Source organism: Schistocerca nitens, chromosome 3 (genome assembly GCF_023898315.1).
Source record: "Schistocerca nitens isolate TAMUIC-IGC-003100 chromosome 3, iqSchNite1.1, whole genome shotgun sequence".
NCBI lineage: Eukaryota > Metazoa > Arthropoda > Insecta > Orthoptera > Acrididae > Schistocerca > Schistocerca nitens.
The window spans coordinates 384,747,577-384,770,510 of NC_064616.1; the positions used below are offsets into that span (position 1 = coordinate 384,747,577).

Here is a 22,934-nt window from a genome sequence, read left to right on the forward strand (position 1 = left end):
ATACGAAGTGAAACTGTCAGATACAAGAAAAGGAATGGATGAGAAAGTGGCAAACAGAGAGGTAGTGGGTGAAGGGGGGTAAAGACATGATAAAAACGAGACTTTAGATAAATCACACTGCAGGTCAAACCCGCAATTTATTGGACAGTTTTGGCTGGGAAGTTTTAGACCACCCACCATATAGTCCTGATCTTGCACTGAGCGACTACCATTTGTTCCTCCACCTCAAACAACACCTCAAATGGCAGTGAACTCTTGGTTATGAGAGCAGGCGGCAAGTTTTTATGAAGAGGGTATTTTAAAATTGTTTAAGAGGTATGATGCATGTTTCAACAAACTTGGCAACTATGTCAAAAAATAAAGTGAAGCATTTACTTTCTGAAAATAAATTTACTTTTTTGAAATAACCTTTCATTGTGTACTTATGTTCAAATGGATCTTACTTAAAAAACACGCCTCATATTTAGAAGGAGGTTTTTATTTGCTACTATCAGGCTCATGAGGTTGTTAAAATATTTAAGGCATGCACATGCTTCACAAAATTCAAATAAAAAATTTGGGCTGATTTTCTTGTAATGAGAAATAAGCAAAGTACTAGACTTAGGAAACATGGTATTGTTCAAAATTTAAAATTGTAATTACCACCTTTTGGACTATCATACAATATTTACAATGTGAATGGCATCTCTGGAAACTGTAGCTGTTGTTGAAGTAGGTGTAATAGGATTTGTTGATGTTTAATTGCACATGAGGCCCTCTTTCCAGTTTCTAATTAACCAGAAATTAAATAGTATGTATGTGTGTTGAATCATTTTCAACATATTCACTACAGTGACAGAGACATTACTTATAATGGGGCACTAGTTTTCCTGTTGCTTTGGCAAATAAGTCTATGGTCTGTTAATTGGGCCATCTCATTATGGTGCACAACAGCTTCTCATTTGAGGATCATCTCTAATGAGCTTGTCACTGATGTAATGGTAAATTGTAATCATCCTTACTCATTTGAAGGAGCATAGTATGTCTACCACTGGGTAAACAGTCAGTGTGGCTGCATATCATTTATTGTTGGGAAATCCATAAATTTTCTTTACAACCATTGGTAGGTACTTGCTATCATGAGGCATTATGCTGCTGCGTGATAAGGTACTGTCCAACAACATGCTGCTATAGGCATTCAAGATCACCTCCAGTTATTTAAGTGAAAGGGGCTGGATCAGTCTCTTAACAGTTCAGACTGGTTTCAAGCTACTTCCATCATATTCTGAAGATAAAGAAGTAGTTGGGCAAATGTAATTTCATCTCAAATGAGGAGCTGCAGGAAATCATGATGGCTTGGCTTGACTAGCAGCAGCCTTTTTGGAGAGGGGACTGGAAAGCTGGTAGACTATTACAGAAAATCTCTCAATGACCTTGGTGATTATACTTCAAAACAGTAATTCTGTGTAATAACTGTACAAAAACTTTTTTTAAAATTCATTGTTATTCCACATTCTGAGCCTATCAGAGACTGACAAAGAAACAGAAATAAAAGCATTGTCCACTTAATTAAACTTTGAGTTTTACTTCCCATTGTGTTACACTACTCAGCTAAGCTGAAGTTCAGTTTTGGAAATGTGGTATCTCATCTTTAAGCATTTTTTAAGTACCAATGTTTGCATGGTACTCACTGCTGACAGAGTTCAGGATTAGGTGTTGTAAGTTAGTAAAAGTGTGACTTCACCCATTATCTCAGACAAACATTTAAAATACCCCACACTGATGACTTTTCTTGTCAGTAGAACAGCACATATATTAAAGCAAATATTCAGTTCCACTGACAGAGCTTAGTGGAAACCTTTCTACATCTTTCTATTAACTGCAAAAGACTCTTCTTTTTCTCATGCTTTTGTCTTGCATTGGTGCAGGATCAGCATGTTTATGAATGGATTTGGCATGGTTAATTTAATGGGTGGCCACATGGCCTTCTTGTTGCCACTCCTTGCCCCTTTACACCTTGGGATGGAATATGTGCACCCCAACTATCTGTGTGTAGTGTTAGTCAAGAGAAATTGAGAAAAAGTTTTCTGATTGTTTGTGGAATATGTAACTCAGTTGGGACTTTGACTGAGGTTGGATGTGGGAACCAGCACAGTATTCAGCTAGTGGAATGTGGAAAACCACCTAAAAATCACATTCAGGCTGGCTGTCTCACTGACTTTCATAGTTAATACACCTGACAGATTTGGTCTGGGGCTGGCACATCTATCTATCTGAGAAGTGACACTTTAACATTCACAGATATCTTGGCAGGTTCCAAAATACTCTGATGTTTCCATCAAAAATTGAACTTGGGGCCTCTGTCAGCAGAAAGTGATGCTAACCACTAAACTATTAAGGACTTGAAACCACATACAGATAGAGAGACTGCGTAGTATCTGCCTTCAAGTAGTGTCACACTAACTTCAATTATTGCCAATACAAACCTTTAAAATAGAAGACAATACTCCTAACTTTTGGAAGAATAGGTTCCTTCTCCTGGGAAGGAAATGGGAAGGTTAAGTGACTCAGACAACAGGCTAGGCAATTATAGTACATTAAGAAGTGTTGTGCCAAATTCAGCTCAGAGATGATGGAAAAAACTGAGGTGAAGCCAAATTGGATTAAAAAGGAACAGAAGTGAAATGAGCGAAGACAAATGCAATTAAAGAACAAAAAGAAAAGCAAAAATGATAGGTAAAGGCAAATAGAGAAAAAAGTGGGAGGTGTAGCTAATATTGGTGAAAGTGTAGGGAGAAGTAAATAAAAACATAACAAAATAAGGTCAAAATAGAACAAACCACATACAGGAAAGGATGGTTAGGTTAACTGTTGTTAAGTGAAGGAGGGCGATAGGATGAGACGATACGGTGGATTGTGACTTCTCACATCTAGAATTCAGAGATGTTAGTACTAGGTGCGATGATTCAAACTCCTTGTGTGAAATAGCAGGCACACGTGTCTCTTGAATCATTCTGTAGTGTACACTTATCGTGTGGGTTCTGGGCATCCCAAAGGTGGACCTGACTTTCGTGAACATTCATAAGTTCTGTTATACTGGTGGTGGTCATCATTATGTAGAAAGCTATTCAGTAAACACAAGTCACCTTACAAAAAACATGGGTGTGTGTATTGTGTACTGAACCGGCGACCTAGAGACGGAGAGGCTTCGTCCTGCCATAGCCCTCAGTGGTTCACAGCCCCATAACAGGCCATAGCAGTGCACCCACCTCACCGCCACCCCACACCAAACCCAGGATTATATGGTTATTGTGCGGTTTGGCCCCCAGTGGATCCCCCCCCCCCCCCCCCCCCCTGGGAATATCTCACACCAGATGAGTGTAACCCCAATGTTTGCGTGGTAGAATAATTATGGCGTATGCATATGTGGAGACAGTGCTTGTGCAGCAATCCCTGACGTAGTGTAACTGAGGTGGAATAAGGCGAACCAACCCGCATTTGCTGAGGCAGATGGAAAACCACCTTAGAAACCATCCACAGGCTGGTCAGCACACTGGACCTCACCACAAATCCTCCAGGTAGATTTGTGCCGGGGACCAGCATGGCTTCCTGCTCAGAAAGCAGCATGTTACACCACAAAGCTAGCTGGGTGGGCAACAACATGGGTAGTTTTACATTTAGCCCTACTTTTAATATCATGCAATATACCAGTGGTGTAACTGGAGTGGCTGGTAACGGCCAAGAGTGGGGTTTATAGTGTAAGAGGTAGGAAGAGTAGGAACACTGGAATAGAAACTCTGGAGCAGAAATGGTGGACTGGGAATGTCCTAGTTTGACAGACATGGTATGAAGGTTAGGAGGATAATGGAAGGTGGCAGTGTATGGAATGGGCAATGTATTAAGGAAAACTATCTAATTTCAGGACTTGACTTGAGAAAGTCATAGCCCTGGTCAGATAACCTAATGAGGCCTGGGTTGTACTGAGCAATGAAAGCAATCCTTCTGATATTTGTGGAAGTCATAGCACTGCTAGTTGGACAAAATGAGATTTCTTTTTGGACAAGAGTTGTTGCAGGAGAACAACACATGGGAGAGATTATTAGAAAAGGTGCTGATGTATTTGGTGTTGGAGCAGATACCATATCACATATAGCCTGGGTGTTTGAGAGAGAGCACAAGAGATGGAAGTAGCAGCATCTTTTGAAATGAAGAGACTGCCATTTATTGGTTGGTTTGATGGGAACCAAATTTGGATGTGAGTCCCAATGACATGGAGAGGTAAGTAACTTGTTATGTCAAGAAGGATCAGGTGAATATCAGGCAAAAAAATGTATTACACTGTAGTTTCAAACCCAGAAATTCTTCTTCACCAATAGACCACATTGAATGAATAACAATGAATCTGTACGAAGTCAGAGGTCAAAGATTTTTGGAACTGAGCACTGCTTCTTCTATATGGCCTACTGAACAATTAAAATAGAACAGGGTGACCCAAGTTCTTATGAACCCATTCCAATGTTTTGTTTGTGGTTCTGGCTCACTAACATGAAGAAATTATAGATAGATAGTAGGACTGTAAACAGGTGTTTTGGGCAACTTTAAGTTTGTTGTTTGGAGAGTAATGTTCAAAGGCCAAGAGATTTTTGTGTCTATGGGAAGTTGGTGTAGAGAGGGGTTACATCAATGTTGGCAAGCCTGGGCTAAGATAGGAATGTGATGAGAACTGATCTGAGTATCTCCAGGAAACAGTGCATTTTATACAATAATATAAGATGAGGGATACTGTATGATGGGTTGAAGGTGCTGATCTACCAGCACTAAGCCAAATTCGGTTAGGGGCTTTGAGACCTAGCACAATATGATGGCTTGGAAGGTTCTCTTTGTGTACTTTAAGTAGTAGAGAGAAGGTAGGTGAGAAGTGAATCAGGAAGGGAAAGGTGTTCTGTGGAGACATTTTTGTAAAACTGTGAGGAGTCTAGGGCTTTTAAAATGTTTTGTAGACCAGTTTGATTTTTAAGAAATGTGGTCAAGAGAAACAGTTTTATTTTACAAAATGTCTGCAAGCTAATGTAGTTTTTCAGCAACATAAATCAACTACTATCTCATGGAGGAATTTCATTAATAAACAAAGTTTATCAGCTGAGCAGTTTCATACTCACACGATAGAAATAAGTGAAGTGGTAATGTTGTTAAGACGTTGGGCTAACTTTTGGCAGGGATCAAATTTGCAAATGGCCACTCTGATATAAATTTCCTGCATTTTCCTGAGATATTTTAAGGTTAATGTGAAGGTGGTTCCTTTAATAACTCCAGCCAGTTTCCTTACCTATCCCTGTCTTATCCAAAAGCCAATTACAACAATTAAATACACTGGAATAGCTTTCTTGTAGGTAAATGAATGACCCCTACAATACATTAAAATTAATTACACACACACACACACACACACACACACACACACACACACACACACACACACACACACACACACACACACACACACACACACACACACGAGATAATTTTTCCATTTTTCTTTTTATTGTGCTGTTGTCCTGCATCAGTGTAGGGTTAGTAGGGTTATGAGTGGATGTGGCATTGTTAGTATAAACTGTTTAATGGGTGGCTGGATACCCTGCCTGTTGCCACCTCGTTACCCCAGTGGGATGGATACAAGTATGCCCCAACTGTCTGTGTGCAGTGCTATTCATGTAAAAGAGAGTGGAGATTTCTGAAATGTTTGTGAGTTGTGTAACTGAGAGGGACTGTGATACCATCCCAGTAGTCACCTAGTGAGATGCAGAAAACCACCTAACTGCCGCATCCAGGCTGGCCAGCACACTGACTCTTGTTGTCAGATTTCATCTGGGGCCAGTGCAGCTCCCTATCCCAGAAGTGATTTTTTAATATGCTCAACTATGTGGGTTGGCGTAACTAAGAGACTGTGCAATGTAATAATAAAGACATTACACATATACTGACTAGAATACAAATCTTCACTTTATTTGTGGGGATGAGGCACTCTCTGAAATATGAAGAGCATGCAGAAATCAAATTAAACTGACCAGGTAAAAGACCATTAAATGTAATGGGACAAAACATTTAATTACATTTTCATTTATAACCAAGTATTAACAGCATGTATGAAAATCAAACAGAATAATGTTGGTCTGTATGGTTTTGATATTGCATAATATGACTATGCCTTCATTTCATTTACTGTTAATTTCTTTCTAGATATGCATGCCACACCCCTGGTTCATTTTCACACCACCTTTCATTATGACCAAACTACAGCCTACCAACAAAATCGTACTCTGTTATCATCTCTAATACTTGCGCCTTCACTCTCAAGGTGCATGTTATTAGCAGATTTGGATAGGGACTCATGCAGTTATTATTAAGATGAGGTGTAAGACTGCAGATGTGATGTAGTTTCAGAACACCCTTTGTAATTATTGTGATGAAGACAGTGTGGTAAATGAAAAGAGAACAAAAATATGCAAAACTGACCAAAAATATTTTGAAATGAAGAACAACAATTTATACACTTAATACATATAAAAGAAATGAAATTAGCTAGCACTGGACTGATGTCTCTATGGTCTTGTTCAATAGAAAGTGTGGAAATTTAAGAAATTACACATGGTATTTTTTTTCAGAAGTAATAATGTAGAACTTTTATGTAAGTTAGTGGAGTTATGAGATGATTTTAAGTTCATAAATAACTCTTAAACAACTGGAACTGCAAACACATCATTCTTTACTACTTTCTGTGAAAAAGAAGCTGTGATTTCTTACTTCTTCAAATAACTGAATGTCATAAGTGTTGTCATCATCAGCAAAATAAAAGACCCCTGTGGTTGCATTTGCTCTTATCCACTGCAGTCCCCTATTGCGGTTTGAAACACCACGTGGTTTGGCTCCTTTCCGTTTCTTATACTCCTCTGGCATTGGTGCTGTGCAGAAAATAAATAGTAAATTAGAACAAATCAAAATTCAGGTAACATATGGCACACAGATGTGCATCACCCTGAATAACCCATTGAATTAATTAGTGTATCAACTGAGTTGTTACTATGACAAATAAGAGAGTTGCAATGAAATTCTTCAAGACTGGAGTCAAGATTACAAAAAGTAGGAGATTTATTATTTATGATTACAGTAAGTTACTGCAACTGCTTAACTCAACAATTGATTATTATATCTTGCTTCACTGACAATAGTGTGTTTCCTTATTGTATTTTCTCGTTGGAGATAGCATGTATAAATGTGAATGACACAGAATCTGAAAATTTTAAAATAGTTCCTTGCTTTCTCAAGCTTTCAAACTTTGTATTGCCCAAACCTTGGAGAAGCAGCTTTGTTTTAAAATCTTTGAGGTGAATATAACTATATACTAGACTAGGATTTATGCTCACATTTCTGATCCATACCATTATTGTTCTGTCTGGGATGTGTAATAAATTATAACTTAGTGTTGATTTCCAATCTCTCACTTGGTCTTTCACAAAATTTGTAATCCCATAATTGTCTACATAATTATTATTTGAGATGATATTGTTTGGAGAGAAACGATATTGTAAAGAATGGTTACATTTTGTGTTCAAAACTGTTAGTAAGCAGCTAAGGGAAATTTGTAGCAATTACCATACATTTATACATATTGTTCCACTTATTGAGTAGCTACTTCAGCAGCAGTACAGAACTGAATGAGATTTTCACTCTGCAGTGGAGTGTGCGCTGATTTGAAACTTCCTGGCAGATTAAAACTGTGTGCCTGACCGAGACTCGAACTCGGGACCTTTGCCTGCCGTGGGCAAGTGCTCTACCATCTGAGCTACCGAAGCACGACTCACACCCGGTACTCACAGCTTTACTTCTGCCAGTATCTTGGCTCCTACCTTCCAAACTTTACAGAAGCTCTCCTGCGAACCTTGCAGAACTAGCACTCCTGAAAGAAAGGATACTGCGGAGACATGGCTTAGCCACAGCCTGGGGGATGTTTCCAGAATGAGATTTTCACTCTGCAGCGGAGTGTGCGCTGATTTGAAACTTCAATCAGTGCACACTCCACTGCAGAGTGAAAATCTCATTCTGGAAACATCGCCCAGGCTGTGGCTAAGCCATGTCTCCGCAGTATCCTTTCTTTCAGGAGTGCTAGTTCTGCAAGGTTCGCAGGAGAGCTTCTGTAAAGTTTGGAAGGTAGGAGATGAGATACTGGCAGAAGTAAAGCTGTGAGTACCGGGCGTGAGTCATGCTTCGGTAGCTCAGATGGTAGAGCACTTGCCCGTGAAAGGCAAATGTCCCGAGTTCGAGTCTCGGTCGGGCACACAGTTTTAATCTGCCAGCAAGTTTCATTACAGAACTGTATTTCTTTTCCTTTCATTACTTATAATCAGTTGTGCTCTCCCATGAATCAAAGGAGGTGGGGTGGTTCGTGTCTCACATTGATGCAGATAGCTGCACTGTAGGTGTCTGTGGATAGGCCAGAGAAATATGTGGTGCCTGAAGAAGGGCAGCAGCCTTTTCAGCTGTTGCAGGGGCAACTGTCTGGGTGATTTACTGCTCCAGCCTTACAATATTTAGTCAACATGGATTTGATACATTTGTACTGTGAAAAGATGAAAGAAAGTGGAGATTACAGCAATTATTTTTCCCAAGGGTATGCAGGTAAGTAGTATGTCTTCTGATGATGATGGCATTCTCTACGGTTAAACATTACAGATGTAAAATGGTGCTCCATTTGGATCTCCAGACTTGGAGCACTCAGGACAATGTTGTCATCAAGAAAAGGAAAACTGGCATTTGTGGGTTGGAGTGTGGAATGTTAGATCCTTTAGTCACATAGGTAGGTAACAGAGTTTAAAAAAAAAGAGATATGGTTACCTAGAAGTTAGACATAGTGGGAATTAGTGACATGTGGTGGCAAGAAGAGCAGGGCTTGTTTCAGGTAAGTTCATGGTTATAAATACAAACTCAAATAGTGATAACACAGGAGTAGGTCTAATAATGAATAACAATGTATTAGGATGTCTGTAAGCTAGTATTAAGAACACTGTGATTGTATTATTGAAGCTAAGGTAGACACAAAGCCAACATTTACCACAGTAACATAAGTTTAAATGCATACTGGCTCTGCACATGATGAAGGGGTTGAAACAGTATAAGATGAGATAAAAAAAGTTACTTAAGTAGTAAAGGGAGACATAAATTTCATTGTGATGGGAGACTAGACCTTGATAGTAGGAAAACGAACAGAAGGAAAAATAGATGGGAGAAGAAATGAAAGGAGAAGCCACCTGGAAGAATTCGCGCCGAGTACAACTTAATTAATGGTAATATTTGTTTTAGAAAGCATGAAATAAGTTTCCATATTTGAGGAGACCAGCAGACACTGGAAGGTTTCAGATTCTATGTATTAGGGACAGTCAAATGAAAATGAAACAGATGAAATGCAGTAAGTGAAATATTTATTATTTGAAAAGTAATTGCTGTCACTCTTAATACATTTATCCCACTGTGAGATCAAGTGGTCAATACCTTCATGGAAAAATGTTTGTGGTTGCCTACGGGACCACAGTTGTACCCACGTGTGCTCCTCTTTGACCGAAGCAAACTGACAGCCATGAATGTCTTCCTTCAGGGCTCCAAAAACATGAAATAGCATGGGGAGAGATTGTGACTCTATGAAGAATGTGTAAGGACTTCCTAGCAAAACTTCTGCAACATACTCAAAACAATTTTGACAACATGTGGTCCTGTCCACATGATGATCTGCTGCAAGATGTACTGCAGCAAAATATCCACTTGAGGTATGGATGGTAGTTAGAATACCTATGAGTTCTCTGAGCATATAAGAAAGACTGTTTCCTACACGTTTCCTTTGGTCCAGTTTATAAGCACCTGTGGTAACTGAAGGGCAATTTGAGGTTATGTTCCAGCAGAGTGCTTCCCTAGCACAGCTGCACTCACAGTGAGGGCTTACCTTCCAGGCTGTGATGTCAGTCTCTGATTAGATCCCTGATTAGCCAGTGTAGGAAGCAGTCCAAGAATCCTACAAAGGAAATGGCAAGAGAGTGATCAAGTGAAAATGTGTGAAGCTCCCTGCAGCAGTCAATATAACCTGTTTGGGAGCCATTACACAAACCGACGAGTTAGTTCGTAATGAATAATGTGCAATGCGAGGTGAGCTTAGGAGTAAGACGGAAGTTACTTAAGCATCAGACCATTTCTCTCCACTGAGAACTTCTTACTGAGTTCTGTTCCCAGTACAGTCACGAAGCTTAACATCTTATTATATTCCTTATGCGAAAGTGTGAAATAATATCAAAGGAAGTGAAAGAAATAAGTCACCGACACAGGTGGCGCAATTAACTGATATCTTGATCTTATAGACGAACAAGTAGAGTCAACTTTCACAAAAGTGCTCCCACAGGATCGACTTTCACGTAATTGGCTACCGAGAATTCTTCCAAGTTGTATGGTCGTGGTCCATGGAACTCTTCTATCCCTAACATTTCGTCCAAAGCTGTGCTGGATATTTTTGGAGGTGGTCCTGGTTGTGCTGAGTCTTGCCGAGTGACGAGTCGGACGTTGAAGAACGGCCTAAATACTGTGGAAAGTGGGCGTGGTCTGGATTTCACGTGATAGCAGAGATAAACCTTGTCACAGATAAAATATAACTATTGATCATAGTACGTCAAAGATAAGAACTTTTCATCGATTCTGTAGCGCCACTATCCATACAGCGCAGTTTCATAGCTGCTTCTTTTCTGTTAAAATTATCCTCATGTTTATATATTTCGATGTCTTCTGTATATAGTCGTGGATAATAGTTCGACATAGTACATAAAACTTCAGTTTCCGAACATTTCAATATGTGATCACCCGACTGAAGCACATGTTCCACCACAGCTAACTTGTCTGCTTTCCCTAGTGGGCAAAGACTTTAATGTTCCTTCAACCATGTATTCACACTTCTATTTGTAGTTCCAATGCAGACCCTATCACATGTACACGGAATCTTGTATACACCATATGCAGACAGAGGGGGACGTTTATCCTTAAAGGAATGAAGTGCTTGGCTTATTTTCATAGTTGGTCTGAACATTGGTCGAACGTTATGTTTCCTTAAAATCTTCCTGATTTGATCCGTTACTTTTTTGATGAAGGTTAGAGAAACCGTGTTCTTCCATCGTTGTGTCCTATCATTGTCCTTAGGCCTCCTGTTATTCAGTCGCAAAACTCTTATTTATTTCCTTACTACAGTACCCATTCTTCCAAAAGCCTGCTTTAGATGTTTTAACCAGGCGTCCAAGTATTCTGGCGTGCAGATCCTTTTAGCTCTGTCCACTAGACTTTTAATTACAACACTTTTCTGTTGTGGATGATGACTGAAATCCTTATGCAAGTGTCTATCAGTATGTGTAACCTTCCGAAAGACTTTATGTTTCAAGCTGCCATCAGTCTGTCTCGACATCGAACTAGGATATTGCATTGTCTTTCTCCATTTCCATGGTAAACTGGATTTTAGGATTTATACTATTTAAATAACAAAAGAATTCCTCTAAAGCTTTTTTGCCATGTGACCAAACCACAAATGTATGATCCATGTATCGATACCATCGACATGGTTTCTTATTCGCCTTTTCCATAGCTAATTGTTCGAATTTCTCCATGTATAAATTGGCGATCGTAGGAGTCAATGGGTTACCCATGGCCACACTATCAACCTGCTCATAAGACTCATCCTCCCATTGGAGAAGTGTGAATACACGGTTGAGGGAACATAGAAGTCTTTGCCCACTAGGGAAAACAGACAAGTCGGCAGTGGTGGAACATGCTTTTCAGTCGGGTGATCACGTAGTGAAATTTTCGGAAAATGAAGTTTTATGTACTATGACGAACTATTATCCACGGCTATATAGAGAAGCCATCGAAATATAAAAACACGGGGATAATTTTAACAGAAAAGAAGCAGCTATGAAACTCAGCGATATATGGACAGTGGCGCTACAGATTCGATGAGAAGTTTTTATCTTTGACGTACTATGATCGATAGTTATATTTTATCTGTGAGAAGGTTTATGTCTGCTATCACGTGAAATCCAGACCACGCCCACTTTCCACGGTATTTAGGCCGTTCTTCGACGTCCGACTCCTCAGTCGGCAAGACTCAGCACAACCAGGAGCACCTCCGAAGATGACCAACGTAGCTTTGGACGCAACGTTAGGGATAGAAGAGTTTCATGGACCACGGCCATACAAACCGGAAGAATTCTCGGCAGCTGAAACATCTGGTCGTGAGAGCCTTCATTGTATGATTCACATCATTAAAATTCGACTACTCGCGTAGACAGGAGTGGCCTACAATTAGTGTCCCCTACAGTGAACAGAGCCTGCTACTCACCGACAAGGTGGTCGTAGGGGATGCCGGTCCTGGCGAGCAGCTCGGTGACGAGCGGAGTGGTCTGGGCCGCATCTTCGATGACGAGCCAGTGCAGTGCGGGCACGTGCATCAAAGTCTGCGCCATGCGCGTCAACTCGGGCAGCTGCTCGGGCCGGCGGTACGTGGGGGTGATCACGTACACGGTGCGCTGTGGGGGTGGGGGCGGCTGCGGCGGGGGTGGCGGCGAAGGGGACGGCGACGCGGCGGCGGCGGCGGCGGCGGAGGCGGAGGCCGCACCGAGCGCTGTCGACGGGCAGCCCAGTTCACGAGCCAGCTCGTGCACCTGCAACAAAGCCAACGTCTCGTCCAAATGGGAGTCAACTAAGGCGGAACAACGCACGGCTGTTGAAAGGACTATCGGGATTGCTGTTGTTGTTGATGTTGTTCTCGTTTTCAGTCCGAAGACTAATTTTAAGCAGTTCTCCACGCTCCTCTATCTTGTGCAAGCCTCTTAATTTCTGCATAGTTACTGCAGCCTACATCTATTTCAGCTTACTTAGTGGATTAGAGCAATGATTTCTCTCTACAGTTTTTATCCTCCATACGTCCCTTCACAACGGAACTGACGATTCCTTGACGCTCCATGATGCGTCCCATCAACCGATCCCTCCGTTTAGTTAAGGTGCGCCAAAATTTTCTTCTTTCTGCAATTCGAGTTACGGCTTCCCCATTAGCTAATCGATCTACACATCCAATCTTCAGCATTCTGCTGTAGCACCACGTTTCAAAGTCTTACATTCTGTTTTAGTCTGAACTTTTTATACTCCATGTATCACTTCCGTATAAGGCTACGCTCAAGACAAACAACTTCAGATAAAACTTCCTAACTCTTTAAATTTACATTCGATCTCAGCAAATCGCTCTTTCTTTAGATAGGCTTTCTTTGCAGCTGCCAATGTGCATTTTATATCCCCACTTCTTCGGCTATCGTCAGTTATTTTGTAGCAAAATAAAAAAAAAAATCATCTGCTACTTTCCATGTATTATTATTGCATAATCTGATTTCCTCGTAATTGTTTAATTTAATTCAACTACATTCTATTATATTTGTTTTGCTTTTGTTGTTTTTCATCATGTAACCTATTTTCAAGATGTTATTGATTTTGTTCAACTGCTATTTCCTTTGCCGTCTGCGGCAGAATTACAGTGCCACAGGCAAAGCTCAAATGTTTTATTTCTTCTCTCTGGGCTTTAATTCCTTTTCCAAATATCTCCTTGCTTTCCTTCACAGCTCAATGAATGTATGGTACACATAGAATAATACCCATGATAAGCTACAACCTCGTCTCACTCTCTTCTTAACTTCTGCCTCCCTTTCATGTTCTTTGACTCTTGTAACTGCAGCCTGGTTCTTGTACAAGTTGGACATATGGTTCAAATGGCTCTGAGCACTATGGGACTCAACTGCTGAGGTCATAAGTCCCCTAGAACTTAGAACTACTTAAACCTAACTAACCTAAGGACAACACACACATCCATGCCCGAGGCAGGATTCGACCTGCGACCGTAGCGGTCGCGCGGTTCCAGACTGTAGCGCCAGAACCGCTCGGCCACCAGCGGCCGGCAAGTTGGACATATCTTTTCTTTCCATGTAATTTTATACCTACTGCAATCAGAATTTCAGAGAACACATTCCATTCAAAATTTTGGAAGCTTTATGTTAATCTACAAACATTATAAACGTAGATTTTGCTTTCATCAATCTATCTTCTAAGATGAATGGTAGAGTGAATATTCCTTCAGGTGTCCTACATTTATCCGGAACACAAACTGACGTTCCCCGTGGTCGGCTTGTTCATGTTACTGTGTACATCTCAAATGCTTTGGGGAAACCACAAAAAACTAAACTGGGATGGGTGAACAGGTATTTGAAGCGCCGTTTACCAAATCCGAACCCATTATCTTAATATTACTACTACGCTCGGTACGACACGTTACTCGTCAGATCATAAACATCAGAAATCTATTCTTCTGTGTGGAGGAGCAGAAATACTCAATTCTGTGATGTTTAAATTTCTTTTTCATTTTACACTTTACCAATTGGCTGCGCCATGTTGTTCTGGAAACAGCAGCGGCGTACTACGGTACTGTGCTGTGGGAATTTCAAGGTGTACCTGGACTGCAGACATGTACCGAAAAAAAACTTCATCGCTAGCTCTCGTAGCATCCGCAATAAAGTCGTTGATACCAATAATCTCTTCGAATATGCTTTTCTGTTATTTATGCAGTATTAGACCTACTCTTAGTAGCTTTGCGGTAAGAAGAATCGGTCGTTTTTGTAAAAAATTATTCTACGAAATGCATTTAAAAATGAACACGCAGAGCGGATTACGCGATTGATGGATCCTCCATATTACCGACGTCGGTGACGCAGTGATCAGCACACCGGACTCACAATCAGGAGGACGAAGTTTCAAACCCCAAGTGTTTACGAAAGAGCGGTGGCCCTCTTTGTTGGTTCACTTTTACCCTTAAGGCACTGCTGCCCACCAGCCTCACGCCCTTGCTGCAGGAAGCCTCCCTCGAGTCCCCGGTGTCGTTACAAAACATCGCGGCACAGTTCTTCTACCCTGGGCGTTTCTACTTGGAACTCAGTTACACACGCGACGCTTTCCTGGCTCCACCCTTGGCGACTGCGAAGGAAATTTGCTGCGCTCTGCAACGGAGACAGTAACAGAACGTGTGGAAACTATACAGGGTGGAAAAAATTGTATCACGAAATTTTAACCCTCGATAGCTGATGCCAGTAGCAACCAAAATTACTAATCTTGTGCGGATCGACAACGCACCATTTTTGAACTACAGAAACTTGGCGCCACGGTCTCCAATTGGCCGTGGGATTGCGCTGTTGCCGTTCGCCGGTTGACGGGCAGCGCTATGGTTATCGGTTCACACTTACAAACGTCCCTCGCCCCGTCACTGCCCCAGCGTGATACGCACACGTATCGAATAGGTTTTGCTGTTTGTCTCCACCTCACGTCAGAGGCATACACACGAAAGTTTCGCATCGGAACACACACACACGTCACCTGTAATTTAGTCATGCAGTAAGCATGGCTGCACAGTAAAAAGTTCAAAGTTCAAAGTTCAAATGGCTCTGAGCACTATGGGACTTAACGACTCTGGTCATCAGTCCCCTAGAACTTAGAACTACTTAAACCTAACTAACCTAAGGACATCACACACATCCACGCCCGAGGCAGCATTCGAACCTGCGACCGTAGCGGTCGCGCGGTTCCAGACTGTAGCGCCTAGAACCGCTCGGCCACTCCGGCCGGCGCTGCACAGTATTCGTTTGAAGAACAACGAGATATGGTTTTTGTTTATGGACTAGCCGACGGAAATGCGCATGAAGCTCGACAGTCGTAAGAAGAACGGTACCCAGCAAGACGCCACCCACACCCCCAAACGTTTACAGCAGTTCACCCGCGACATGGCGAAACAGGTTCGTTAGCGGCATATAATGGTAATGCTGGAAGACCTGGAACACGACAGGATGTTGCACTTGAAGAGACTGTTCTCGAGCGCTTCGAGGAAGCACCTACGGCAAGTACTCGATCGGTTAGACACGACATGGGGGTCACTCATCGGTTAGTCTTGGAGGTTTTGGGGGATGACGGCCACTATCCATTTAGTTTCCACCCTGTCCACGACCTAAATCCTGTGGCGGTCTAAGAACACAGGCTAGGGTTTTGTCGGTGGATTCTGCGACGTGTTGCACGAGATCCCGACTTCCCCGGCATTATGTTGTTTACCGTTGACTGCACCTTCCATTGGGATGGCCTTTAAAACACTCAAAATTTTCATTAGTGGGCAAGGGGAAACACATCACGTACGTCCACGGACACCAGGAACGATTTCCGCTCAACATTTGGGCAGGCATTGTGGGTGACCTCCTCGAATTACTGGAACAAATTACCTTCACTTCTTGCAAAAAACTCTACCCGGCCTTCTGGAAGATGTTCCCCTGGACATACGGCTACGCGTGTGGTTGCAGCATGATGCGGCACCCGCACATAACAGTCGTGCTGTGCGCGGATATTTAAATGAACTCTTCGACGGCCGGGTAATTGGCAGAGGTGCTCGTAGGGACATGGCCCCCGCGATCACCGAACCTCACGCCACCGGACTTTTTCCTGTGGGGATTCTCCAAGGTTCTAGTTCACCCACCCGGACGCCAACCACCTAGAAATGCAGAGGAATTAATGGATCGAAATGCCGCCAATCACATCAGGGCAATGCCAGGAATCTTTGAAAGAGTTCGGCAAAAAATAGTTCGACGTTACCAAGCTTGTGTCGCGTCAGAGGATCGCCAGTTCGAGCATCTGCTTTAAGTAAACAATGTCTTAGCTACAAAAAAGGCTCTTTTCAGGGCCGACGCAATTTGTAAAATACTTTCTGCACGCGAACTAACAGCTGTTGACGGGTATGTTCCGGTACGTCTTATCATGAAACGACAATGTATTTATCGGGACCCCGGCGGATTCGCCACCAGGCCCCCAGAGTGAAGGCTGGGGCACTACCACCGAGCGTGCGGGCCACCTTGGATACATCGCGATCTCCGGCAGACAAAGCATTCGCGGTCATGCGTTGTCGAGAGCATCCGGCCGGCCGTTGTGGCCGTGCGGTTCTAGGCGCTTCACTCTGGAACCGCGTGACCGCACCGGTCGCAGGTTGGAATCCTGCCTCGGGCATGGATGTGTGTGATGTTCTTAGGTTAGTTAGGTTGAAGTAGTTCTAAGTACTAGGGCACTGATGACCACAGATGTTAAGTCCCATAGTGCTCAGAGCCATTTGAACGATTTTTTTTTTTTTGAAGAGGATCCGGCAACAGGGCAGTCCTATGGCCAACCGGAGAGCGTGGCACTAAGTTTTCATAGTTTAAAAATTGTGAATTGTCGATCTACACAACATTAGTAACTTTGGTTTCTACTGGCATCAGCTATCCAGGGTTAAAATTTCGTGACACAATTTTTCTCCACCCTGTATAGCCCAGCACACGCTGGGGTATTGTGTGACGTCCAGTCCACTTGTTATGTGACAGTAAATAGCAGACACGTCACAGGAACGTGTACATAAAATCGGTATGGCAGAGTACCACAGCTGCGTGCAATGTAATGTGACTGATATGGAAGAACACAGCCTTGGGTGCAGAAAGGCTTTTATACTGCTGGTGACACCGGCACACGTCACTACTATGGGTACAACCGGCACGTTTCATCACTAAACCTACTTTTCTTCTGGACGAGACGTACTATCCGAGGACCAAGCCCAACGCCATAACGTGGATGTGAGGCTGTGCGGCCTATTACCTACACTACTGGCAATTAAAACTGCTACACCACGAAGATGACGTGCTACAGACGCGAAATTTAACCGAGAGGAAGAAGATGCTGTGATATGCAAATGATTAGCTTTTCAGAGCATTCACACAAGGTTGGCGCCGGTGGCGACACCTACAACGTGCTGGTATGAGGAAAGTTTCCAACCGATTTCTCATACACAAACAGCAGTTGACCGGCGTTGCCTGGTGAAACGTTGTCATGCCTCGTGTAAGGAGGAGAAATGCGTACCATCACGTTTCCGACCTTGATAAAGGTCGGATTGTAGCCTATCGCGATTACGGTTTATCGTATCGCGACATTGCTGCTCGCGTTGGTCGAGATCCAATGACTGTTAGCAGAATATGGAATCAGTGGGTTCAGGAGGGTAATACGAAACGCCGTGCTGGATCCCAACGGTCTCGTATCACTAGCAGTCGAGATGACAGGAATCTTATCCGCATGGCTATAACGGATCGTGCAGTCACGTCTCGATCCCAGAGTCAACAGATGGGGACGTTTGCAAGAGAACAACCATCTGCACGAACAGCTCGACGACGTTTGCAGCAGCATAGACTATCCGCTCGGAGATCATGGCTGCGCTGCACTCCATCACAGACAGAAGCGCCTGTGATGGTTTGCTCAACGACGAACCTGGGTGCACGAATGGCAAAACGTCGTTTTTTCGGATGAATCCAGGTTCTGTTTACAGCATCATGATGGTCGCATCCGTGTTTGGCGACATCGCGGTGAACGCACGTTGGAAGCGTGTATTCATCATCGCCATACGGGCGTAGCACCTGACGTGATGGTATGGGGTGCCATTGGTTACACGTCTCGGTCACCTCTTGTTCGCTTTGACGGCGCATTGAACAGTGGACATTACATTTCAGATGTGTTACGACCCGTGGCTCTACCCTTCATTCGATCCCTGCGAAACCCTACATTTCAGCAGGATAATGCACGACCGCATGTTGCACGTCCTGTACGGGCCTTCCTGGATACAGAAAATGTTCGACTGCTGCCCTGGCCAGCACATTCTCCAGATCTCTCACCAATTGAAAACGTCTGGTCATTGGTGGCCGAGCATCTGCCTCGTCACAATACGCTAGTCACTACTCTTGATGAACTGTGGTATCGCGTTGAAGCTGCATGGGCAGCTGTACCTGTACAGGCCATCCAAGCTCTGTTTGACTCAATGCCCTGGCGTATCAAGGTCGTTATTACGGCCAGAGGTGGTTGTTCTGGGTACTGATTTCGCAAATTGCGTGAAAATGTAATCACATGTCTGTTCTAGTATAATATATTTGTTCAATGAATACCCGTTTATCATCTGCATTTCTTCTTGGTGTAGCAATTTTAATGGCCAGTAGTGTATTTAGTGAGGGCCCAAAGGATGTACTTGATTTTTGGAACTACACGCAGATACGGCTTTGCGCGATAGTTAGGTATCTCAGATATAGACAATATTTTTCGAACTACCTGTGGAGTGCGCTACACAACCCACTGCACAGGTGGATCATCCATGGCGAGAGACGATGGACATGCTGCAATGCAGATGACGTAGAACGAAAACGGTGACCCCATAATAGATAGCCGGCCGGTGTGGCCATGCGGTTCTAGGCGCTTCAGTCTGGAACCGCGTGACCGCTACGGTCGCAGGTTCGAATCCTGCCTCGGGAATTGATGTGTGTGATGTCCTTAGGTTAGTTAGGTTTAAGTAGTTCTAAGTTCTAGGGGACTGATGACCACTGATGTTAAGTCCCATAGTGCTCAGAGCCATTTCAACCATAATAGATAAGAGAAGAGACGCTAGGATCATAATAGCAACACGAGGACCCTAGGTGCAACTACCAGTGGAGTGACTGCTGTTTATTTTCTTTTAGTCGAAAGAGAGACCTCCTTTTTCTTTTCTCTCTTCAACGTACGATATGACGTCGTATATATAGGCTAGATAAAAGGTTCCTGCTTCCGGATAGCGTTATGTTTGTTCAGTTCTTCCCGAATAACCATTCCCCTCCTCCCCTCCTTCTTCCCATCGGTTGGAAGGGGACACTGTGGCCGGGCATCGAGAGACGACCCCCGCCCACTCTGCCCCCCTCCCACCCCCAGTCACTTCTGACCATCCAGATTTACGTTTCCCGTGACTTCCTTAAACCGCTTATGGCAAATGACGGCCGGGGTGATTCCTTTGAAAGGACACTGTCGATTTCCTTACCTACTCCGAGCTTGTGCTTCTTCTCTAATGACCTCGTTTTCGACAGACCTTAAAAGACTTCTTTTCTATTCCCTATACCTTTTGGTCTAGTGATTCGCGTCTATAGGTAGTAATTTGCAAAGGTTTTAAATAATAACAGGAGAAATCACAAGTTACAGTGGCTGTAGACTTTCTGTCTCGTTAAAAGGCGGCTGAAGAACGAATGTAAACTCAGAACGCATTCTCTTGCTCTTAGGGCAGAAATTTGCCCCTAAAAGCGAAGGAACGTCCCGAGGATTCAAAAGTTAAGAGAAACCACTGTGTGAAAGACCAAAAGGGTGTAGCAATTCGACGTGCAATGTTCTAAACTATTCCACCATGACTTAATCAAGTAGGACAGTATTATTTTGGCTTCAGAACGTCTGATGCAGATATTGTACTAACGATGGAACAGATATTCGAGCGCGTACCATCCTATTGTCCCGATCATCACACATAAAGAAATCATTATGGAAATCACTTGGTAATCCTCTACAACATTTTGGCGCATATTCAAAAATGATATAGGTCGTAAATGTGCTGAGAAAATTATATCTAATGCACTTCTGCGGTGGTTTCCTGCTGCAAGGGAACATTCGTCCTGTTGGATGATTTCGATCAACTCCGTTTCCAACCATATTACTGAAGCTATAAATAATAATGTGGACTTCTTTCCACTTTTAATATGACATTTAAATTGTTTCTCCCTCACTGACGCGAACCTTCGTTTCTATGTTACGTTCCCTATAAAGCTTTATAAACTCAAATTTGGAGATATCAGCTGCAATTGAGCGACCTGGTCTGTTAGGATAGTTCATGGGAAGAATTCTGGGTGCGAAGGCTAAACATCTACTTCGAGCTCTAACTTGGCACGAAATATTTCTGTAAAGCTCGTGTCTGACGTTTGATCACGCACAAAGAAGCTCAGTAAAAATCCCCTACTGAGGAAAATTGCTCCACGCTTGCTGTCTTGAATTAAACAACTTGTCGGAATTAGTACCCATATTTTCAGACAAATTTAGTCTCTGTGTTGCACCGAATCAAGTACAGTTATATATTTTTATTTGTCAGCTAGCGTATGTGTTATCAAGTGCTTGGGAATTTCCGAACAACATAAAGCGAAGTATTTAGAATTCGTTTCGCAGAGCAGCGCACAGAATAAAAGGACCTTTTCGCGCGCACGCGCGCACGTGTGTGTGTGTGTGTGTGTGTGTGTGTGTGTGTGTGTGTTGTGGGGTGGGGGTGGGGGTTGGAGGGGGTGCAGCGAGTGTAGGGAGGATGAGGAGAAACGATATATGTCTGGCACATATATTGGCTATAAAGCTTCATGTTATTTGTTTGAAGTCAGATAACGACGAAAATTAAAAAGTTTGTTTTTGAGCAGAACGTGCAATATGAAGAAATATTTTCCTGTGTAGCAATGGAATTTAATTCAGATGGGTTATCAGTCCAGATTTTTTATCCTATCGTTAAGCTTTGAGGCACAAAAACAATCCAACTTATCCTTTTGTGAGTTATTTTGCTTTTATCAAATCAGTTTAGGGACGTCCAGAAATCAACCAGTTGTAGAAAAACTGTGCACGGAAGACTGTACAGCATTAGGACACTCACTTTGGATGAAGCAAGGAAGAGCAATAATTATAACACGCAGATGAAAAAACACACTAATAACACTGATAAATTCACAATTAACTGTGCATTTGGCAACATATTACATAATGAGAGAGAAAATTTTAACCGGAGGGCAGGGTCGCCTGTGTGCTATTGTGTCAGTTAGTTGGTCTCATGTTCCATGGATCATTTGCATGATAAATCATTACGACGCGGAACGAGCAAATTTACATTCACATCGCAAATTATTTTGTAAACGCTGATCATTTAAAGCTGCCATGCATGCTTCAACCATATATAAAGGATGCAAATACAATTCTAGAGGTTACGGACGCATGTATAACGTACAGATAGTTGTACAAAGTAATTACAGGAAGATTCATGTAGAAGTACAGTTAAAAATTTTCTCTTTTTATGTAAGTAAGTGAAAAAAAGTATGTATAACCACATAAAAATCATTAGTTTTCTGTTAGTTTATAGCTTACCAGAATTTAGCAGTTTGTTCAAAAAATATATTTTTTATTACAGAAATCGTGCTAAAATCGAGTATGTTGTGATTAGAGTTGTGCTCTACTAAAACTACGGTTTGGTAGTTTTTGTGCAGTATATAAATGACGTACTAATGGCAGGATTACGGGTATTATTGGTGGCATTGCTAGGGAAACAAACAAATGAATGTTTGAGAGAGAAACTGGGAGACGCCGACTTCTCTTTGTTTGTTTGTTTTGGACATAATTAGAATCGCACATCGTTCAGGGGCCGCATGCACGTTCGAAGGACCATTGCATCATACGTCTTCAGGACACAGGCACTGTAATTTCACATTTGGTAGTGTTGTCGCCATAGTTCGTTTACGTATTTACCGCACGCACGTCGAAAAGACACGAATGCCACATTAATCCCTTGTCTACACGTCAAAGCTTATATAACAGCATCGGAGTCGCCATACGTTGCATATACGCTGCAGCGACGCCCTCATACGGAAACCTTTTGATCGTCTCTTATGTACTTGATGAGTTTTGTATTTAAATGACGTAGGTATTCAAAACGAGCGAAAGAAAAAGAAAAAAATAATGACCGAAGCGAGACTCGAACCAGCGATCCAGCGATTACTAGTCTCTAGCGCTACCGATTTTTCCCACTTTCGTTCGATCTGTTTCTTCGTCGATTATTCGTCAGTGATTCTGTGTGGATGTCGCATGATATCTCTCAAATTCCATCGATGAGAACTTCACTAAGCATTTATTACAGAAGGTGGCAAGTCCCCTGACCGAACACGCTGAGCTACCGTGTCAGCCAACGATTGAGCCACTCAGCCCGTCGAAACTGTCCAACC

The 22,934-nt window shown here is 42.6% G+C and overlaps 1 protein-coding gene across 1 annotated transcript in view; it reads right to left on the reverse strand.

Annotated features, from left to right (window-relative positions):
• The window catches only part of LOC126248327 (galactosylgalactosylxylosylprotein 3-beta-glucuronosyltransferase P), a 328,211-nt gene that overhangs the window by 8,197 nt on the left and 297,080 nt on the right, over window positions 1-22,934 (reverse strand). Inside the window, exons 3-4 of the mRNA XM_049949219.1 lie at window positions 12,392-12,713; window positions 6,781-6,938 (exon numbers count right to left, since the gene is read on the reverse strand). Coding sequence (XP_049805176.1) covers window positions 6,781-6,938; window positions 12,392-12,713 — 480 coding nt within the window. The remainder of the gene's footprint in view (window positions 1-6,780; window positions 6,939-12,391; window positions 12,714-22,934) is intronic.